At 42.3% G+C, this 22,246-nt stretch overlaps 1 protein-coding gene across 1 annotated transcript in view; it reads left to right on the top strand.

Annotated features, from left to right (window-relative positions):
• LOC135505616 (runt-related transcription factor 2-like) overlaps window positions 1-22,246 on the top strand; it is an 89,824-nt gene that overhangs the window by 11,447 nt on the left and 56,131 nt on the right. The window contains exons 2-3 of the mRNA XM_064924679.1: window positions 4,104-4,260; window positions 19,498-19,602. Of these exons, the coding sequence (XP_064780751.1) occupies window positions 4,104-4,260; window positions 19,498-19,602 (262 nt within the window). The remainder of the gene's footprint in view (window positions 1-4,103; window positions 4,261-19,497; window positions 19,603-22,246) is intronic.

Raw genomic sequence — 22,246 nt, 5'->3', positions numbered from 1 at the left:
TATAACACATGGAAATATATAACACATGGAAATATATAACACATGGTCTTATAGAAATATATAACACATGGTCTAATGGAAATATTTATCACATGGTCTTATGGAAATGGATGGAAATATATAACACATGGTCTTATAGAAATATATCACACATGGATATATATAACACATGGACTTATAGAAATATATAACACATGGTCTAATGGAAATATATAACACATGGAAATATATAACACATGGTCTAATGGAAATATATAACACATGGTCTAATGGAATTATATAACGCATGGTCTTATGGAAATATATAACACATGGAAATATATAACACATGGAAATATATAACACATGGTCTTATAGAAATATATAACACATGGTTTTATAGAAATATATAACACATGGAAATATATAACACATGGTCTAATGGAAATATTTAACACGTGGTCTTATGAAAATATATAACACATGGAAATATATAACACATGGTCTTATAGAAATATATAACACATGGAAATATATAACACATGGTCTAATGGAAATATATAACACATGGAATTATATAACACATGGTCTAATGGAAATATATAACACATGGTCTAATGGAAATATATAACACATGTTAGCATTAGCCACCTAGCCACCTAGCTAGCGTTAGCCACAACAAATTGTAATTTGTAACATATCATACAAAATGGATGATCCACACATACCGGCAGGTAGCCTAGTGGTTATAGTATATAATGGTGTCATGGAGAATTAACCGAAAGATTGCGAGATAGAATCCCCGAGCTGACAGAAGTAACAATCTGTCATTCTGCCCCTGAACAAGGCAGTTAATCCACTGTTCCTAGGCCAGTCAACCCACTGTTCCTAGGCCAGTTAATCCACTGTTCCTAGGCCAGTTAACCCACTGTTCCTAGGCCAGTTAATCCACTGTTCCTAGGCCAGTTAATCCACTGTTCCTAGGCCAGTTAATCCACTGTTCCTAGGCCAGTTAATCCACTGTTCCTAGGCCAGTTAATCCACTGTTCCTAGGCCAGTTAATCCAATGTTCCTAGGCCAGTTAACCCACTGTTCCTAGGCCAGTTAACCCAATGCTCCTAGGCCAGTTAATCCACTGTTCCTAGGACAGTTAATCCACTGTTCCTAGGCAAGTTAATCCACTGTTCCTAGGCCAGTTAATCCACTGTTCTAGGCCAGTTAACCCACTGTTCCTAGGCCAGTTAATCCACTGTTCCTAGGCCAGTTAATCCACTGTTCTAGGCCAGTTAATCCACTGTTCCTAGGCCAGTTAATCCACTGTTCCTAGACCAGTTAACCCACTGTTCCTAGGCCAGTTAATCCACTGTTCCTAGGAAATATTAACCCACTGTTCCTAGGCCAGTTAACCCACTGTTCCTAGGCCAGTTAATCCACTGTTCCTAGGCCAGTTAATCCACTGTCTATGGCCAGTTAATCCACTGTTCCTAGGCCAGTTAATCCACTGTTCCTAGGCCAGTTAACCCACTGTTCCTAGGCCAGTTAATCCACTGTTCCTAGACCAGTTAATCCACTGTTCCTAGGCCAGTTAATCCATTGTTCCTAGGCCAGTTAATCCACTGTTCCTAGGCCAGTTAATCCATTGTTCCTAGGCCAGTTAATCCACTGTTCCTAGGCCAGTTAATCCACTGTTCCTAGGCCAGTTAACCCACTGTTCCTAGGCCAGTTAATCCACTGTTCCTAGGCCAGTTAATCCACTGTTCCTAGGCCAGTTAATCCATTGTTCCTAGGCCAGTTAATCCACTGTTCCTAGGCCAGTTAATCCATTGTTCCTAGGCCAGTTAATCCACTGTTCCTAAGCCAGTTAATCCATTGTTCCTAGGCCAGTTAATCCACTGTTCCTAGGCCAGTTAATCCACTGTTCCTAGGCCAGTTAATCCACTGTTCCTAGGCCAGTTAATCCACTGTTCCTAGGCCAGTTAATCCACTGTTCCTAGGCCAGTTAACCCACTGTTCCTAGGCCAGTTAATCCACTGTTCCTAGACCAGTTAATCCACTGTTCCTAGGCCAGTTAATCCATTGTTCCTAGGCCAGTTAATCCACTGTTCCTAGGCCAGTTAACCCACTGTTCCTAGGCCAGTTAATCCACTGTTCCTAGACCAGTTAATCCACTGTTCCTAGGCCAGTTAATCCATTGTTCCTAGGCCAGTTAATCCACTGTTCCTAGGCCAGTTAACCCACTGTTCCTAGGCCAGTTAATCCACTGTTCCTAGACCAGTTAATCCACTGTTCCTAGGCCAGTTAATCCATTGTTCCTAGGCCAGTTAATCCACTGTTCCTAGGCCAGTTAATCCATTGTTCCTAGGCCAGTTAATCCACTGTTCCTAGGCCAGTTAATCCACTGTTCCTAGGCCAGTTAACCCACTGTTCATAAGCCAGTTAATCCACTGTTCCTAGGCCAGTTAACCCACTGTTCCTAGGCCAGTTAATCCACTGTTCCTAGACCAGTTAATCCACTGTTCCTAGACCAGTTAATCCATTGTTCCTAGGCCAGTTAATCCACTGTTCCTAGGCCAGTTAATCCATTGTTCCTAGGCCAGTTAATCCACTGTTCCTAGGCCAGTTAATCCACTGTTCCTAGGCCAGTTAATCCACTGTTCCTAGGCCAGTTAACCCACTGTTCCTAGGCCAGTTAATCCACTGTTCCTAGACCAGTTAATCCACTGTTCCTTGGCCAGTTAATCCATTGTTCCTAGGCCAGTTAATCCACTGTTCCGAGGCCAGTTAATCCATTGTTCCTAGGCCAGTTAATCCACTGTTCCTAGGCCAGTTAATCCACTGTTCCTAGGCCAGTTAACCCACTGTTCCTAGGCCAGTTAATCCATTGTTCCTAGGCCAGTTAATCCACTGTTCCTAGGCCAGTTAATCCACTATTCCTAGGCCAGTTAATCCACTGTTCCTAGGCCAGTTAATCCACTGTTCCTAGGCCAGTTAATCCACTGTTCCTAGGCCAGTTAATCCACTGTTCCTAGGCCAGTTAATCCACTGTTCCTAGGCCAGTTAATCCACTGTTCCTAGGCCAGTTAATCCACTGTTCCTAGGCCAGTTAATCCACTGTTCCTAGGCCAGTTATTCCACTGTTCCTAGGCCAGTTAATCCACTGTTCCTAGGCCAGTTAACCCACTGTTCCTAGGCCAGTTAACCCACTGTTCCTAGGCCAGTTAATCCACTGTTCCTAGACCAGTTAACCCACTGTTCCTAGACCAGTTAACCCACTGTTCCTAGACCAGTTAATCCACTGTTCCTAGTCCAGTTAATCCACTGTTCCCAGGTCAGTTAATCCACTGTTCCCAGGTCAGTTAATCCACTGTTCCTAGACCAGTTAACCCACTGTTCCTAGACCAGTTAACCCACTGTTCCTAGACCAGTTAATCCACTGTTCCTAGGCCAGTTAATCCACTGTTCCTAGGCCAGTTAACCCACTGTTCCCAGGCCAGTTAACCCACTGTTCCTAGGCCAGTTAACCCACTGTTCCTAGACCAGTTAACCCACTGTTCCTAGACCAGTTAACCCACTGTTCCTAGACCAGTTAACCCACTGTTCCTAGGCCAGTTAATCCACTGTTCCCAGGCCAGTTAATCCACTGTTCCTAGGCCAGTTAACCCACTGTTCCTAGGCCAGTTAATCCACTGTTCCTAGTCCAGTTAATCCACTGTTCCTAGACCATCATTGAAAATTAGAATTTCTTCTTAACAGACTTGCCTAGTGAAATAAATACCATCTGAAATGTAACAAATCAAACTGAATGGAGTGTCTTGGCTTTACATACAGAATGATAGGAAATGCTCTGAGACTGTGTTGAGAAGGAAGTCATTCTAGTTTGAATTCCATTTTAGCTGGGTCCTGACCATTTAATAGTGTCGATAATGATCAAATGGCTGAGGTGGTTTGAATAGTGTTGAACAATACCGGAAAACCTGCAAGGAATTTCACAAAATTAGGTCTGAAGTTGATTTGAGTCCGTTCTCCTCCTTCTCTCGCCTCCTTCACTCTCTTCATCAATCCTTTCTTCCTCTCCTCCTCCTCCTCCTCCTCCTCCTCCTCCTCCTCCTCCTCCTCCTTCCCAGGTTGTGGCATTGGGAGAGGTGACTGATGGGACGGTCGTCACGGTGATGGCAGGAAACGATGAGAACTACTCGGCGGAGCTGCGGAACGCATCTGGGGTGCTGAAGAACCAGGTGGCTCGCTTCAACGATCTGCGCTTCGTGGGCCGCAGTGGACGGGGTCAGTGTCTATATTACCTAGATCAGTATCTATGTCTCTATATCTATGTTATTATGGCCCCAGCTTCTTAGGATGCAGATCGTTTCAAACCGAATTTGAAATTGGGTTTTTATTTGGATCATGGTGACATTATTTCTGATCTGTGTTGGATCATGGTGACATTATTTCTGATCTGTGTTGGATCATGGTGACATTAATTCCATGCTTCTGCTAGTATTTCCATGCCTCTGCTAGTATTTCCATGCGTCTGCTAGTATTTCCATGCCTCTGCTAGTATTTCCATGCCTCTGCTCCCCTCAGCAGGAAAAACAGCAGGAAAAACAGCAGGAAAAACAAAACTTGACAAGAATTTGTGCCAGTTGTGATATCCCTTCTAAATAGCTTGGGCTAATGTTCCTATCGACTCCATAAGGCCAGCAGACTAGTCTGTTTTTTGTAATGTTTTTTTTCTTTATTTATTCTAATTATTATTATATTTTGTATTTTTTATTATTGGTATGTAACTGTTATGAAAGTTTTATTGTCAATTTTTGTTGTTGTATTTAAACGCCACTTTAAATGTGTACATGACACTGCAACAACATTTCCCCCATGGGGACAATGAAGTCAGTAAGTCAGAAAGAAGACTTAATAGCCTTAAGGTCCAGGACCTGGTGAATCACAGAGTGCTTGGGGTCATAACTGATGGACCTGGTGAATCACAGAGAGCTTGGGGTCATAACTGATGGACCTGGTGAATCACAGAGAGCTTGGGGTCATAACTGGTGGACCTGGTGAATCACAGAGAGCTTGGGGTCATAACTGATGGACCTGGTGAATCACAGAGAGCTTGGGGTCATAACTGATTGACCTGGTGAATCACAGAGAGCTTGGGGTCATAACTGATGGACCTGGTGAATCACAGAGAGCTTGGGGTCATAACTGATGGACCTGGAATCACAGAGAGAATCACAGAGAGCTTGGGGTCATAACTGATGGACCTGGTGAATCACAGAGAGCTTGGGGTCATAACTGATGGACCTGGTGAATCACAGAGAGCTTGGGGTCATAACTGATGGACCTGGTGAATCACAGAGAGCTTGGGGTCATAACTGATGGACCTGGTGAATCACAGAGAGCTTGGGGTCATAACTGATGGACCTGGTGAATCACAGAGAGCTTGGGGTCATAACTGATGGACCTGGTGAATCACAGAGAGCTTGGGGTCATAACTGATGGACCTGGTGAATCACAGAGAGCTTGGGGTCATAACTGATGGACCTGGTGAATCACAGAGAGCTTGGGGTCATAACTGATGGACCTGGTGAATCACAGAGAGCTTGGGGTCATAACTGATGGACCTGGTGAATCACAGAGAGCTTGGGGTCATAACTGATGAACCTGGTGAATCACAGAGAGCTTGTATACAATGTTTTGTATTGAAGTATTGTGTTCTTGTGTTGTGTGTACACACAGACGACTTCCTGTTGACCACTTGACAGGTCCCCTTCCAAAAAAAATGTTTCTAACGCCAACCGTACACTGTACTGACCTCTTGACAGGTCTTCTTCTGGTTAAAGAACTGAACTTAGTGTCTATATTTCCATATCTAATACTTCTATATTATAAAAGAGGTCAGTGTCTATATATCTATACTATTAAAAAGGTCAGTGTCTATATCTCTGTATCTATACCTCTATATTATTAAAGAGGACAGTGTCTATATCTCTATACCTATACCGTTATATTCATAATGAGGTCAGTCTCTATCTCTATATCTATACCTCTATATTAGTAAAGAGGTCAGTGTCTATATCTCTATATATCTATACCTCTACATTATTAATGAGGTTATTGTCTATATCTCTGTATATCTATACCTCTTATTAAAGAGGTTATTGTCTATATCTCTATATCTATACCTCTACCTTATTAAATAGGTTATTGTATATATCTCTGTATTTCTATACCTCTACATTATTAAAGAGGTTATTGTCTTCATCTCTATATATCTACCTCTACATTATTAAAGAGGTTATTGTCTATATCTCCATATATCTACCTCTATAATATTAAAGAGGTCGGTCTCTATCTCTATAGATATACCTCTATATTAGTAAAGAGGTCAGTGTCTATGTCTCTATATCTATACCTCTATATTAGTAAAGAGGTCAGTGTCTATGTCTCTACATCTATACCCTCTATATTATTAGAGGTTATTGTATATATCTCTATATATCTACCTCTACATTAATTAAGAGGTTATTGTCTACATCTCTATATTTCTGCCTCTATATTAATTAATGAGGTCAGTGTCTATGTCTCTATATCTATACCTCTATATTAGTAAGGAGGTCAGTGTCTATGTCTATATATCTATACCTTGGAACGACATTTATTGGATATTTCAAACTTTTTTAACATATCAAAAACTGAAAATTGTGCGTGCAAAATTAGTTTTCAGTTCTTTCCACAGATTCTCGATTGGATTCAGTTCTGGACTTTGACTTGGCCATTCTAACACCTGGATATGTTTATTTTTGAACCATTCCATTGTAGATTTTGCTTTATGTTTTGGATCATTGTCTTGTTGGAAGACAAATCTCCGTCCCAGTCTCAGGTCTTTTGCAGACTCCATCAGGTTTTCTTCCAGAATGGTCCTGTATTTGTCTCCATCCATCTTCCCATTAATTTTAACCATCTTCCCTGTCCCTGCTGAAGAAAAGCAGGCCCAAACCATGATGCTGCCACCACCATGTTTGACAGTGGGGATGGTGTGGTCAGGGTGATGAGCTGTGTTGCTTTTACGCCAAACATAACATTTTGTATTGTTGACAAAAAGTTCAATTTTCGTTTCATCTGACCAGAGCACCTTCTTCCACATGTTTGGTGTGTCTCCCAGGTGGCTTGTGGCAAACTTTAAACGACACTTTTTATGGATATCTTTAAGAAATGGCTTTCTTCTTGCCACTCTTCCATAAAGGCCAGATTTGTGCAATATACGACTGATTGTTGTCCTATGGACAGAGTCTCCCACCTCAGCTGTAGATCTCTGCAGTTCATGCAGAGTGATCATGGGCCTCTTGGCTGCATCTCTGATCAGTCTTCTCCTTGTATGAGCTGAAAGTTTAGAGGGACGGCCAGGTCTTGGTAGATTTGCAGTGGTCTGATACAACTTCCATTTCAATATTATCGCTTGCACAGTGCTCCTTGGGATGTTTAAAGCTTGGGAAATCTTTTTGTATCCAAATCCGGCTTTAAACTTCTTCACAACAGTATCTTGGACCTGCCTGGTGTGTTCCTTGTTCTTCATGATGCTCTCTGCGCTTTTAACGGACCTCTGAGACTATCACAGTGCAGGTGCATTTATACGGAGACTTAATTACACACAGGTGGATTGTATTTATCATCATTAGTCATTTAGGTCAACATTGGATCATTCAGAGATCCTCACTGAACTTCTGGAGAGAGTTTGCTGCACTGAAAGTAAAGGGGCTGAATAATTTTGCACGCCCAATTTTTCAGTTTTTGATTTGTTAAAAAAGTTTGAAATATCCAATAAATGTCGTTCCACTTCATGATTGTGTCCCACTTGTTGTTGATTCTTCACAAAAAAATACAGTTTTATATCTTTATGTTTGAAGCCTGAAATGTGGCAAAAGGTCGCAAAGTTCAAGGGGGCCGAATACTTTCGCAAGGCACTGTATATCTCTATATATCTACCTCTACATTATTAAATAGGTTATTGTCTATATCTCCATATCTATACCTCTATATTATTAAAGAGGTTATTGTCTACATCTCTATATATCTACCTCTATATTAATTACGATGTTATTGTCTATATCTCTATATAACTATAACTCTACATAATTAAATAGGTTATTGTATATATATATCTGTTCCTCTATATTAGTAAAGAGGTCAGTGTCAATGTCTCTACATCTATACCTCTATATTAGTAAAGAAGGCAGTGTCTATGTCTCTACATCTATACCTCTATATTAATAAAGAGGTCAGTGTCTATGTCTCTACATATATACCTCTATATTAGTAAAGAGGTCAATGTCTATGTCTCTATATCTATACCTCTATATTAGTAAAGAGGTTAGTGTCTATGTCTCTATATCTATACCTCTATATTAGTAAAGAGGTCAGTGTCTATGTCTCTACATCTATACCTCTATATTAGTAAAGAGGGCAGTGTCTATGTCTCTATATCTATACCTCCATATTAGTAATGAGGTCAGTGTCTATGTCTCTACATCTATACCTCTATATTAGTAAAGAAGGCAGTGTCTATGTCTCTACATCTATACCTCTATATTAATAAAGAGGTCAGTGTCTATGTCTCTACATATATACCTCTATATTAGTAAAGAGGTCAGTGTCTATGTCTCTATATCTATACCTCTATATTAGTAAAGAGGTTAGTGTCTATGTCTATATCTATACCTCTATATTAGTAAAGAGGTCAGTGTCTATGTCTCTACATCTATACCTCTATATTAGTAAAGAGGGCAGTGTCTATGTCTCTATATCTATACCTCCATATTAGTAATGAGGTCAGTGTCTATGTCTCTACATCTATACCTCTATATTAGTAAAGAGGTCAGTGTCTATGCCTTTATATCTATACCTCTATTTTAGTAAAGAGGTCAGTGTCTATGTCTCTACATCTATACCTCTACATTATTAAAGAGGTTATTGTCTATATCTCTATATCTATACCTCTATATTATTAAAGAGGCTATTGTCTATATCCAGGGGTGAAAGTACATTTCTTCCCAGAATGGGACCTCCTATGTGTGCATGTGCACCCCAAAAAATGTACAGCCTGGAAGTTCTGGCGCCCCAGGCGAGACAAAAAATTGCCACACCGCTCCATTCCCTGCTAAACGAGAACAGTGTATGTATAGCAGGGATCTGCAATAGGTTTGGCCGCGGGCCAATTCTTTCCTCAGCTTTTAGTCGGCAGAATAGAACACAATAGCAGCCCATTCATATGCCTATGCTACAAATGAAACAGCATGTTTAACACACCTGGTTAGTAGGTTATATAATCAGTTTAATATGGAGGTTAATGTCTATACCATATCCTAATATTTTAAGCTGATAAAATCCACCAATGTCTCTATTAAATGAGTTTGTAATATTTATTTGTGCGGCTGATTGTGGAAAAACAGCTTACAATAAAGAGAAAATGTTGCTCTGAAAAAAATCTACAAAGAAAAGTGTATAATGAAAGTAGTTTCAGTTTAGACTGAGAAATAGGCCTCCTTACCATTCTCCCAATGTCAAACCACGGTGTCTGCAACCAAATGGTGGCTGTTTGCAACACATTACACACATTATCCTTATTATAATATTCATATATTATATTATAACTTTAGTTATATAATATCATAAATATTTGAATTATAATATAATATTATAAATATTATCCTTATTATAATATTAATATATTATATTATAATTATAATTATATAATATTATAAATAGTATTCTTATTATAATATTAATATATTATATTATAATTGTAATTATATAATATTATAAATATTATCCTTATTATAATATTAATATATTATATTATAATTATAATAATATAATATTACAAATATTATCCTTATTATAATATTAATATATTATATTATAATAATAATTATATAATATTATACATATTATCCTTATTATAATATTAATATATTATATTATAATTATATAATATTATAAAAATTATCCTTATTATAATATTAATATATTATATTATAATTATAATTATATAATAATATAAATATTATCCTTATTATAATATTAATATATTATATTATAATTATAATTATATAATTTTATAAATATTATCCTTATTATTCTAAGCATGGCACTTTCTAAAGTGACCTTTGCCCCCAGAGGACTCGAACCAACGTAATTAATAGGAACAGAATAGCAGAGTCCAATTTTTAATTTCCTTGAAGGCCGCAGCTCATCTTCAGCAGGTCATGGAGAGGAATCAATATATCCTCATATGCATCAGATGTGTTTTTTTATGGGCGTTTTAAAGATTTTAAAGATTGTTCAAGAATGCTTCATATTATCTGGATCATTTTTATATATTTAATATAAAGCAACAATGGGTATCCTTTAGCCCTTTTCTTTAACAAAGGGTATGGCATACCCTCACTCAATTTGAGCCCTGGTGTTATTCAAATCCACCAAGCCCTTCCTCGACACGGAGGTATATAAGAAGGGCATGGTGACGCTATTGGAGGATTTATACTATACTGATAAATCTATGGAAAGAATCATTGCTTTTGTCAAAACTCTTAATTTTGTTTTTATAGGAAGAAATAGGCTCCAACAATGTCCTCTGTTGTCGTGAAGGCAAATTAAAAAAGAAGACAATTGTTGAAATGAAATACTTTCAGCACCATTTGCTGTCCACATCTGTGTGATTATGGCGCCGTTGCTCCAAAGATGATGTCTCCCCACGTTGCCTTTATAGTTGATTTTCTCCTGCATTCTCTCTCCTCATTAATACAATAATGATTTTAAAAGTCTGTCTCATGACATTGTAATACATTCGGTCTCCAGTTTATGGGCTGCAGAAAAACGTCATAGAGTTATTTTCCTATCGTAGGGTACATAACGTCTGTTAAATTCATTTGTTAAATTCATTTCGCTCTGGGGAGACTGGGGAGGCGCCCTGGGGAGGCGCCCTGGGGAGGCGCCCTGGGGAGGCACCCTGGGTATTAGATAAGCTGCATCTCTCCAGCAACACCCTGGGGAGGCGCCCTGGGGAGGCGCGCTGGGGAGGCACGCTGGGCGTGGACATGCCGTGAGAGAAGCCACTGGCTGAGAGAAGTTATCATTGTTTTTGGGCAGAATGATGTGAGGTGTTATGTGTTCTTGAAGGTGCATCTTGGTCAGTTTAGCTCAGAAGATTTCTCCCTGGTCAAACTTCAACTTTAGGCGGCTGCCTAATCCTGCCTCATGGGCAGCCGGCCCTGAGGCATAATCATATAATTATATTTACAATCCCTATTAATTCAATAGCATCTCTGTGGGCCTAGTTATTTGTCATTACACTTTTAAAATGTGTTACCTTTTGTTTTGACATAAACACAACCAGTCGTAATCTTTTCATCTGATTGTCAAACATACATTTCAAAGGGATCCTTCACCAGGCTACCAGCCCATGTTCATCCACTTGCAACAGCCTCCAAACAGTGGTGAAATGGAAAGAGACATTCTGTCACACACCAAGCGTCATGACATTGTTGATTGTTTTCAGGGCAGAAATAATGCCTCCACAGGTGTTCTCGCGCATCTCAGTTTCAAACAATCATCTCTGCCTTGTCAAAATGTCAGTGTTCTTGTCAAACCACATCCCATTTTGGAGTGTATGCTATATTACCTGTTTTCAAGCCCATTGGCTTATTTTTCATGTTTCTGACATGCGGTAATGATTCATAGTGGGGTAATGATTCATGGTGGTGTAATGATTCATACGTGGTGTAATGATTCATAGTGTTGTAATGATTCATAGTGGTGTAATGATTAATAGTGTTGTACTGATTCATAGTGTTGTAATGATTCATAGTGGTGTAATGATTCATAGGTGGTGTAATGATTCATAGTGTTGTAATGATTCATAGTGGTGTAATGATTCATAGGTGATGTAATGATTCATAGTGTTGTAATGATTCATAGTGGTGTAATGATTCATAGGTGGTGTAATGATTCTGTCACGCCCTGACCTTAGTTATCTTTATCTTAGTTATCTTAGTTATCTTTTAATAGTGGTGTAATGATTCATAGTGGTGTAATGATTCATAGTGTTGTACTGATTCATAGTGTTGTAATGATTCATAGTGGTGTAATGATTCATAGTGGTGTAATGATTCATAGTGGTGTACTGATTAATAGTGGTGTAATGATTCATAGTGTTGTAATGATTCATAGTGTTGTAATGATTCATAGTGGTGTAATGATTCATAGTGGTGTAATGATTAATAGTGGTGTAATGATTCATAGTGGCGTAATGATTAATAGTGGTGTAATGATTCATAGTGGTGTAATGATTCATAGTGGTGTAATGATTAATAGTGGTGTAATGATTCACAGTGGTGTAATGATTCATAGTGGTGTAATGATTCATAGTGGTGTACTGATTCATAGTGGTGTACTGATTAATAGTGGTGTAATGATTCATAGTGTTGTAATGATTCATAGTGGTGTAATGATTCATAGGTGGTGTAATGATTCTGTCACGCCCTGACCTTAGTTATCTTTGTTTTCTTTATTATTCAGTTAGGTCAGGGTGTGACAAGGGTGTTTTGTGTTGGTTTTGTATTGTCTAGTTTTGTTTTATATGTTTATGGTTGTGCCTATTCTAGGTGTTTATATGTCTATGGTTGCCTAGATTGGTTCTCAATCAGAGGCAGCTGTTTATCGTTGTCTCTGATTGGGGACCATATTTAAGTAGCCATATTCCTTGGATAGTTTGTGGGTTGTTATTCTATGTTTAGTTGCCTGTTCTCCACTAGCCATATTGTTTCACGGTTCATTTTGTTGTTTTGTTTAGTTCTGTTCAGTGTTAATTAAAGAGTTATGTTCGCTTACCACGCTGCGTCTTGGTCTCCTCACTATGACAACCGTGACAGATTCATAGTGGTGTAATGGTTCAGTGGTGTAATGATTCACAGTGGTGTAATATCCTACAGTTTCCTGGACCTTTTATTTTAATTATTGTGATAGGTTCATGTTTGACAGGTTGTGATAGGCTCATGTTTGACAGGTTGTGATAGGTTCATGTTTGACAGGTTGTGATAGGTTCATGTTTGACAGGTTGTGATAGGCTCATGTTTGACAGGTTGTGATAGGCTCATGTTTGACAGGTTGTGATAGGCTCATGTTTGACAGGTTGTGATAGGCTCATGTTTGACAGGTTGTGATAGGCTCATGTTTGACAGGTTGTGATAGGCTCATGTTTGACAGGTTGTGATAGGCTCATGTTTGACAGGTTGTGATAGGCTCATGTTTGACAGGTTGTGATAGGCTCATGTTTGACAGGTACCAGGTGCACCCTACACAGTACAAATGATAAAATGTCTATATATTCATATCTATCAATTCTATCTACATTTGATTATCTTTGATGTGAATTGCTAACTAATATTTAGATTTTTAGGATTACTGAAATATTTTTATATTAGTCATCAGTAATACTACTGGAATAAACCAGTGAGGTATTAGCTACATTTAGAGTACATAAAGAGGCAACCAGCCCATTTAAGCTAACATATACCCAAATAATACATTATTGCATGAAATGACTTTAGTAAGGGGCAGAAGTCAAGTATGTTCTCTTTCCCCTTCATGTTTGCACTGGCAATTCATCTGCTTGCAACAAGATTTAGACCCAAACATAACAGGTGTCAGTATTGGTAAACATGAATATAAACTAAACTTATTTGCAGATGATATTTTTTGATATACCAATATTGAAATCTCAATGGCTAAAAATTTGCTAAAAATATTTTAAGAATAGTCAAAAATATCAGTATATAAAATGAATGTGGGATTTGTATTAGATAATGGCAAAAGGAAAAAGGACATCATATCAGATACGAGGTAAAGACCCCTGATCAGATAAAATGCTATTTCACTCTAAATAACTGAACAACAGACTTTCAGCACGCAGAAGAAGGACAACGGACGGTGTTCTTTAATGGAAGTGTAAGGACCGACGCTGGAATAGACAAGCAGGTACGGGGAGTCAAACATTTAATCAGAACAGACATGGAACAAGACAGGGACAGCGTCAGCACACGGGTCTACAAGGACACATGAAAACCAATGCTGAAGCTGGGATCAGAATGGGGGAACAGACAGACATAGGTGAGGTAATGACAGAGGTGATTGAGTCCAGGTGAGTCCAATAATCGCTGATGAGTGTGACGGGGGAAGGCAGGTGTGTGTAATGATGGTGGCAGGAGTGCGTAATGCTGGGGAGCCTGGATCCCCAAAGAGCAGCAGCAGGCGTGAAAGTGCCACCCCTCTAGGGGCGCCACCCGACGTCCCACCTGGGCGAGCCTGACTGGCCGGCCGAGGCATGGGTGCTGGACAAGCAGACTGGGCGTGAAACCCCGACAAACCCGGGAGAGGGGTGAGCGTGAGAACCGGCTGAGGCATGAAGGCCTGTCGATCCTGCTGAGGCGTAGCAGCCTGAAGAGCTGGGAGTAAAATGCTGAAGATCTGGCTGAGGCCTGACATGGGATGGGTGCCTTCCGAGCCAGCCAGGGCAAGAAACCTCTTGAGCCAGCTTGGGCGTGAAAGCCCGACGAGCTAGTTTAGGCACCTCCGGTTCCATCGGTGGTGGTCCCCAGACCCGACGTCACCATCAACCGGAAAGCCAACACTCCCCCAGGCTTCGTTTGGTTGCTTCAGCATTCTGTAAGTGCCAACGCTGGAGTAGACAAACAGGTACGGGGAGTCAAACATTTAATCTGAACAGTCATGGAACAAGACAGGAAAAGCGTCAGGTATACAAGGACAATCAATGCTGAAACTGGGATCAGAATTGGGGAACAGACAGATATAGGAGAGGTAATAACAGAGGTGATTGAGTCTAACACTATACACGCCAGCTACTACAGCAGGTAAAATGACTGCAACACTTAACAAAGAGCAGGGGGATCCATAATAAACCCCAGGAAGAGTAGCTGCTAATGGGGACCCATAATAAATACAAAGTAGAGGTAAACCAGCATGGTGGAAAAGGGGCTATGCTAAAAGCCTACTAGTGGTTAGTTAGTTAGGGTAAGCCGATTTAGGGCTCCTGAGTGGCGCAGCGGTCTAAGGCACTGCATCTCAGTGCAAGAAGTAGCACTACAGACCTGGTTTGATTCTAGGCTGTATCACAAAAGGCCGTTATTGGGATTCCCATAGGGCGACGCACAATTGGCCCAGCGTCGTTAAGGACGTCATTGTAAATAAGAATTTTTTCGTAACTGACTTGCCTACTTAAGGGCTTTCTGTATAGTTGTCTAACTGACAGACAGACAGACAGACAGACAGACAGACAGACAGACAGGTTGAGGCTGAGGATACTAGTGCTGAAAGATTAGTGCTTTTTAAGGTCGGATTTTGTTTCAGTTCATTATGTAAAACAAACAGTATTTTGGTTTTGATAATAGTTTTGGACATTAAATACACTGTGCATTATGTGGGTTGAGTGGTGTAAGAACACAAAATAAAAGTTCATAAAAGTCCCCTGAGGGACTTGACTGTCCGTTACAGCTGATCATTAACCATCAGTTATTCACATTACATGTCTATTCTGTGTGACAAAATCACTACTTTAGTAGTTCTTCAAAGCCCGAGTGGTGCAACGGTCTAAGGCACTGCATCTACAGTCGCTGGTTTGAATCCTGGCTGTATCACATCCTGCCCGGGATTGGGAGTCCCACAGGGCGGTGTACAATTGGCCCAGCGTCGTCTGGGTTTGGCCGGTAAATAAGAATTTGTTCTTAACTGGCTTGCCGAGTTAAATTAAGTGAAGAAAGCTTTTATGATACCAACTATCAATCAGTTGTGTCATTTCCAGGAAGACACTGTTCTACACTGTTCAGTGTAGCCTAGTGGTTAGAGCGTTGGACTAGTAACTGAAAGGTTGCAAGTTCAAACCCCCGAGCTGACAAGGTACAAAATCTGTCGTTCTGCCCCTGAACAGGCAGTTAATCCAGTGTTCCTAGGCCGTCATTGGAAATAAGAATTTGTTCTTAACTGACTTGCCTAGTAAAATAAAAATTATCCCGCTTGTTTTTCAACTTTTCTCTTGGAGAAAACACAGAATGGACAAGTTGGCGTTATTGGATGGATTATGGTAATTGTAGTTAATTACCATGTTTTTTGCGCTAAACTATGTGGAATATTGGCCTGTTGGAAATGACATCTCCTTACTAGATTGCACAGTTCAGGATTGGTCTGATTTATCTCCAGACAAACTCTCGTTGAGATCATATGAAATCACAAACATGGAATTCAAATAATTGAACCAACGTTGGTCAACTCGTTGTTCAAAAAATGCAAAAATCCTGAAGTCAGTAGGATGTAGTGAGGTGGAGAGAGACACTCTCTGTCTGTCTGTCTCTGTTTCTCTCTCTCTCTGTTTCTCTCTCTCTCTGTTTCTCTCTCTCTGTCTGTCTCTGTTTCTCTCTCTGTCTGTTTCTCTCTCTCTGTCTGTCTCTGTTTCTCTCTCTGTCTGTTTCTCTCTGTCTGTCTGTCTCTGTTTCTCTCTCTCTCTGTCTGTCTCTGTTTCTCTCTCTCTCTGTCTCTCTCTCTCTCTGTTTCTCTCTCTCTGTCTGTCTCTGTTTCTCTCTCTCTGTTTCTCTCTCTCTGTCTGTCTCTGTTTCTCTCTCTCTCTGTCTATCTCTGTTTCTCTCTCTCTGTCTGTCTCTGTCTGTTTCTCTCTCTCTGTCTGTCTCTGTTTCTCTCTCTCTCTGTTTCTCTCTCTCTGTCTGTCTCTGTTTCTCTCTCTCTCTGTTTCTCTCTGTCTGTCTCTGTCTCTCTCTCTGTCTGGCTGTCTCTGTTTCTCTCTCTCTCTGTTTCTCTCTCTCTGTCTGTCTCTGTTTCTCTCTCTCTCTGTTTCTCTCTCTCCGTCTGTCTCTGTTTCTCTCTCTCTCTGTTTCTCTCTCTCTGTCTGTCTCTGTTTCTCTCTCTCTCTGTTTCTCTCTCTCTGTCTGTCTCTGTTTCTCTCTCTCTGTCTGTCTCTGTTTCTCTCTCTCTCTGTTTCTCTCTCTCTGTCTGTCTCTGTTTCTCTCTCTCTGTCTCTGTTTCTCTCTCTCTCTGTTTCTCTCTCTCTGTCTGTCTCTGTTTCTCTCTGTCTGTCTCTGTTTCTCTCTCTCTGTCTGTCTCTGTTTCTCTCTCTCTCTGTCTGTCTCTGTTTCTCTCTCTCTCTGTCTGTCTCTGTTTCTCTCTCTCTCTGTCTGTCTCTGTTTCTCTCTCTCTCTGTCTCTCTTTCTCTCTCTGTTTCTCTCTCTCTGTCTCTCTTTCTCTCTCTGTTTCTCTCTCTCTGTCTCTCTTTTTCTCTCTGTTTCTCTCTCTGTCTCTGTTTCTCTCTCTCTCTCTCTCTCTGTGTTTCTCTCTCTCTCTGTTTCTCTCTCTCTCTCTGTCTCTCTCTGTTTCTCTCTCTCTCGCTGTCTCTCTCTGTTTCTCTCTATCTGTCTCTCTTTCTCTCTCTGTTTCTCTCTCTGTTTCTCTCTCTGTTTCTCTCTCTCTGTTTCTCTGTCTGTCTGTCTGTCTGTCTGTCTGTCTGTCTGTCTGTCTGTCTGTCTGTCTGTCTGTCTGTCTGTCTGTCTGTCTGTCTGACACGTGGACTGCACCACCAGCTGTTCACCACAGCAACACCCCTCCCACTTCCTTTTTCCTGTGGGTAGCCATGGTTACATGACGCGTCCACATACCTCTGCCGTTAATGTTTGTGCTGAGTCGGCAGCTCCGCTCTGAATCATAACACACACACACACACACATGCATACACATGCTAGGCTTAGCAGCAACTGCTTGGATTATCTGTAGAGGAAATCACTATTAAAATACCCCGTTTCGGCCCAAATATACACTGACAGACAAGAGGTCAGATGGACAGACCTTCACTGTTCAAACAGACAAGGTCTGGAAGCTACAGTGCCTTGCAAAACTATTCATATGTGTTTCCTATTTTGTTGCATTACAACTTGTAATTTAAATTGATTTTTTTTTAGTTATAAAAAAGTATCCAAAACTTTGAACATCCCACAGAGCATCATTTAATCCATTAGTAAAACGTGTATTTTTATTTAACTAGGCAAGTCAGTTAAGAACAAATTCTTATTTTTTCTTATTTTTTCAATGATGGCCTAGGAACTGTGGGTTAACTGCCTGTTCAGGGGCAGAATGACAGATTTATACCTTGTCGGCTCGGGGGTTTGAACTTGCAACCTTCCGGTTACTAGTCCAACACTCTTACCAGTAGGCTACCCTTCCGCCCCACAGTGGACATTGGAGTATATGTCCATAGGACCACTTTAAGCCGTACACTCCACAGAGCAGGGCTTTATGGAAGTGTCCAGAAAAAAAGCCATTGCTTAAAAAAAAAAATGAGCAAACACGTTTGGTGTTCGCCTAAATGTAGCTTTTTGGCCATCAAGCAAAACGCTAAGTCTGGCGCAAACCCAACACCTCTCTGAAAAGACCATTCCCATAGTAAAGCATGGTGGTGGCAGCATCATGCAGTGGGGATGTTTTTCATAGGCAGGGTCTGGGAAACTGGTCAGAATTAAAGGAATGATGGATGGGGCTAAATACAGGGACATTTTTGAGGGAAACCTGTTTCAGTCTCTCAGAGATTTAAGACTGGGATGGAGGTTCACCTTCCAGCAAGACAATGACCCTAAGCATCCTGCTAAAGCAACACTCGAGGGGGTTAGGGGGGAACATCGAAATGCCTTGGAATGGCCTAGTCAAAGCCCAGACCTCAGTCCAATTGAGAATCTGTGGTATGACATAAAGATTGCTGTACACCAGCGGAACACATCCTACTTGAAGGAGCTGGAGCAGTTTTGCCTTGAAGAATGGGCAAGCATCCCAGTGGCTAGATTTGACAAGCTTATAGAGACATACCCTAAGCGATTTGCAGCTGTAATTGGTGCAAAAGGCTCTACAAAGTACTGACAGGGGGGTTAATAGTTTTGCCATTTCAAGTTTTCCGTTTTTTTTGTCTTATTTGTTGTTTGTTTCACAATAAAGCATATTTTGCATCTTCAAAGTGGTGTGTAAATCAAATGATACAAACACCCCCAAAAATGTATTTTAATTCCAGGTTGTAGGGCAACAATATAGGAAGGGGGGTGAATACTTTCACTAACCACTGTGTTCAAACAGACAAGGTCGGGAGGTTATATGTAAAAGAAAAATCACTGTTCAAATAGGGATGACAGGATAGGAAATTGAGGGGCCATGTCTTTTCTGTTGAATCCAAAGAGTAGAGGAAGTAAGGAAAGGAAGGAAGGAAAGGATATGTCTTTTCTGTTGAATCCAAAGAGTAGAGGAAGTAAGGAAAGGAAGGAAGGAAAGGAAGGAAGATAGGGAGGAAGGAAGGAAGCAAGGAAGGAAGTATTGAATGGCCTTAGGTAATGAATAGCCCTTGGGTAATGAATAGTCCTTAGTAATGAATAGCCCTCTGACTCAGTGTATCTGATGATGTTCCCACAGGAAAGAGCTTCACACTGACCATCACAGTGTTCACCAACCCTCCTCAAGTAGCAACGTACCATCGAGCCATTAAAGTCACTGTGGACGGACCCCGTGAACCAAGGAGTGAGTACACACACACGCGCACGCAAGCACACACACCTCATCAAGTGTTGTTGGACTGAATTTCAAAATAATTCTAAAACGGTGTGTGTGTGTGTGTGTGTGTGTGTGTGTGTGTGTGTGTATGTGTGTGTGTGTGTGTGTGTGTGTGTGTGTGTGTGTGTGTGTGTGTGTGTGTGTGTGTGTGTGTGTGTGTGTGTGTGTGTGTGTGTGTGTGTGTGTGTGTGTGTGTGTGTGTGTGTGTGTGTGTGGAGGTATACGGGGTAGCAGAGTGCTAGACCTACTAGCTCGGTTTAATGGTGCTTATAAAAACAACTGAAGAGGGAAAAAAACTTGACAATTTCCATCTAGTGCCAACTGGTCTGGCAGGCAGCTGTTCTCTCCTCCCTTGTTTTCCTCCCTCCCTCCCTCTCCTCTGTTCTCTATTCATAAAAACATTATTCTCAACTCTAGCGTCTCAATGAACACTATCACATCGCAAAAAAACTTTCCCCATCTCCCCTCTTCACCTCTCTTCCCCTCCCTTCCTCTCTCCATTGCCCAGTCTTAGTAAGTCGTAATTAAGAGGCCCTTCACACACTGGGCTACGGAGAGATGGAGGAGGGAGGGAGGTAAGGGGACGTATAGGGAGGGAGGTAAGGGAACATATAGGGAGGGAGGGAGGGAACATATAGGGAGGGAGGGAGGGGGATGTATAGGGAGGGAGGGAGTTAAGGGGACGTATAGGGGAGGGAGGGAGGTAAGGGAACATATAGGGAGGGGAGGGAGGTAAGGGAACATATAGGGAGGGAGGGAGGTAAGGGAACATATAGGGAGGGAGGGAGTTAAGGGGACATATAGGGAGGGAGGGAGGGAGGTAAGGGGACGTATAGGGAGGGAGGGAGGTAAGGGGACATATAGGGAGGGAGGGAGTTAAGGGGACATATAGGGAGGGAGGTAAGGGGACATATAGGGAGGGGAGGGGGGGGTATAGGGGGATAGGGAGGGAGGTAAGGGGACGTATAGGGAGGGAGGTAAGGGGATGTATAGGGAGGGAGGGAGGTAAGGGGACGTATAGGGAGGGAGGGAGGTAAGGGGACATATAGGGAGGGAGGTAAGGGGACGATAGGGAGGGAGGGAGGTAAGGGGATGTATAGGGAGGGAGGGAGGTAAGGGGACATATAGGGAGGGAGGTAAGGGGATGTATAGGGAGGGAGGGAGGTAAGGGGATGTATAGGGAGGGAGGGAGGTAAGGGGACGTATAGGGAGGGAGGTAAGGGGACGTATAGGGAGGGAGGTAAGGGGGACGTATAGGGAGGGAGGGAGGTAAGGGGAGGGAGGTAAGGGTATAGGGAGGGAGGAGGGAGGGAGGTAAGGGGACGATAGGGAGGGAGGGAGGGAGGTAAGGGGACGTATAGGGAGGGAGGTAAGGGGACGTATAGGGAGGGAGGTAAGGGATGTATAGGGAGGGAGGTAAGGGGACGTAGGGGAGGGAGGGAGGTACGGGGATAGGGAGGGAGGTAAGGGGACGTATAGGGAGGGAGGGAGGTAAGGGGATGTATAGGGAGGGAGGTAAGGGGAGGATAGGGAGGGAGGTAAGGGGGTATAGGGAGGGAGGGAGGGAGGACGTATAGGGAGGGAGGGAGGGAGGTAAGGGGACGATAGGGAGGGAGGGAGGTAAGGGGATGTATAGGGAGGGAGGTAAGGGGACGTATAGGGAGGGAGGTAAGGGGACGTATAGGGAGGGAGGGAGGTAAGGGGTCGATAGGGAGGGAGGTAAGGGGACGTATAGGGAGGGAGGGAGGTAAGGGGACGTATAGGGAGGGAGGTAAGGGGACGTATAGGGAGGGAGGAGGGGGGATGTATAGGGAGGGGGAGGGAGGTAAGGGGACGTATAGGGGGAGGGAGGTAAGGGGACGTATAGGGAGGGAGGTAAGGGGACGATAGGGAGGGAGGTAAGGGGACGTATAGGGGGAGGGAGGGAGGTAAGGTATAGGGAGGGAGGTAAGGGGACGTATAGGGAGGGAGGGAGGTAAGGGGACGTATAGGGAGGGAGGGAGGGGGTATAGGGAGGGAGGGAGGTAAGGGGACGAGAGGGAGGGAGGGAGGTAAGGGACGTATAGGGAGGGAGGGAGGGGGATGTATAGGGAGGGAGGGAGGTAAGGGGACATATAGGGAGGGAGGGAAGGGGTAAGGGGACTATAGGGAGGGAGGTAAGGGGACGTATAGGGAGGGAGGTAAGGGGACGTATAGGGAGGGAGGTAAGGGGACGTATAGGGAGGGAGGTAAGGGGACGTATAGGGAGGGAGGTAAGGGGACGTATAGGGAGGGAGGTAAGGGGACGTATAGGGAGGGAGGGAGGGGGATGTATAGGGAGGGAGGGAGGGAGGTAAGGGGACGTATAGGGAGGGAGGGAGGTAAGGGGACGTATAGGGAGGGAGGGAGGTAAGGGGACGTATAGGGAGGGGGAGGTAAGGGGACGTATAGGGAGGGAGGTAAGGGGACGTATAGGGAGGGAGGGAGGTAAGGGGACGTGATAGGGAGGGAGGTAAGGGGACTTATAGGGAGGGAGGGAGGGGGATGTATAGGGAGGGAGGGAGGTAAGGGGACATATAGGGAGGGAGGGAAGTAAGGGGACGTATAGGGAGGGAGGAGGGGGTATAGGGAG

This window comes from Oncorhynchus masou, chromosome 19, assembly GCF_036934945.1.
Source record: "Oncorhynchus masou masou isolate Uvic2021 chromosome 19, UVic_Omas_1.1, whole genome shotgun sequence".
NCBI classification, from domain to species: Eukaryota; Metazoa; Chordata; class Actinopteri; order Salmoniformes; family Salmonidae; genus Oncorhynchus; species Oncorhynchus masou.
This window is presented reverse-complemented; position numbering and strand designations above follow the sequence as displayed.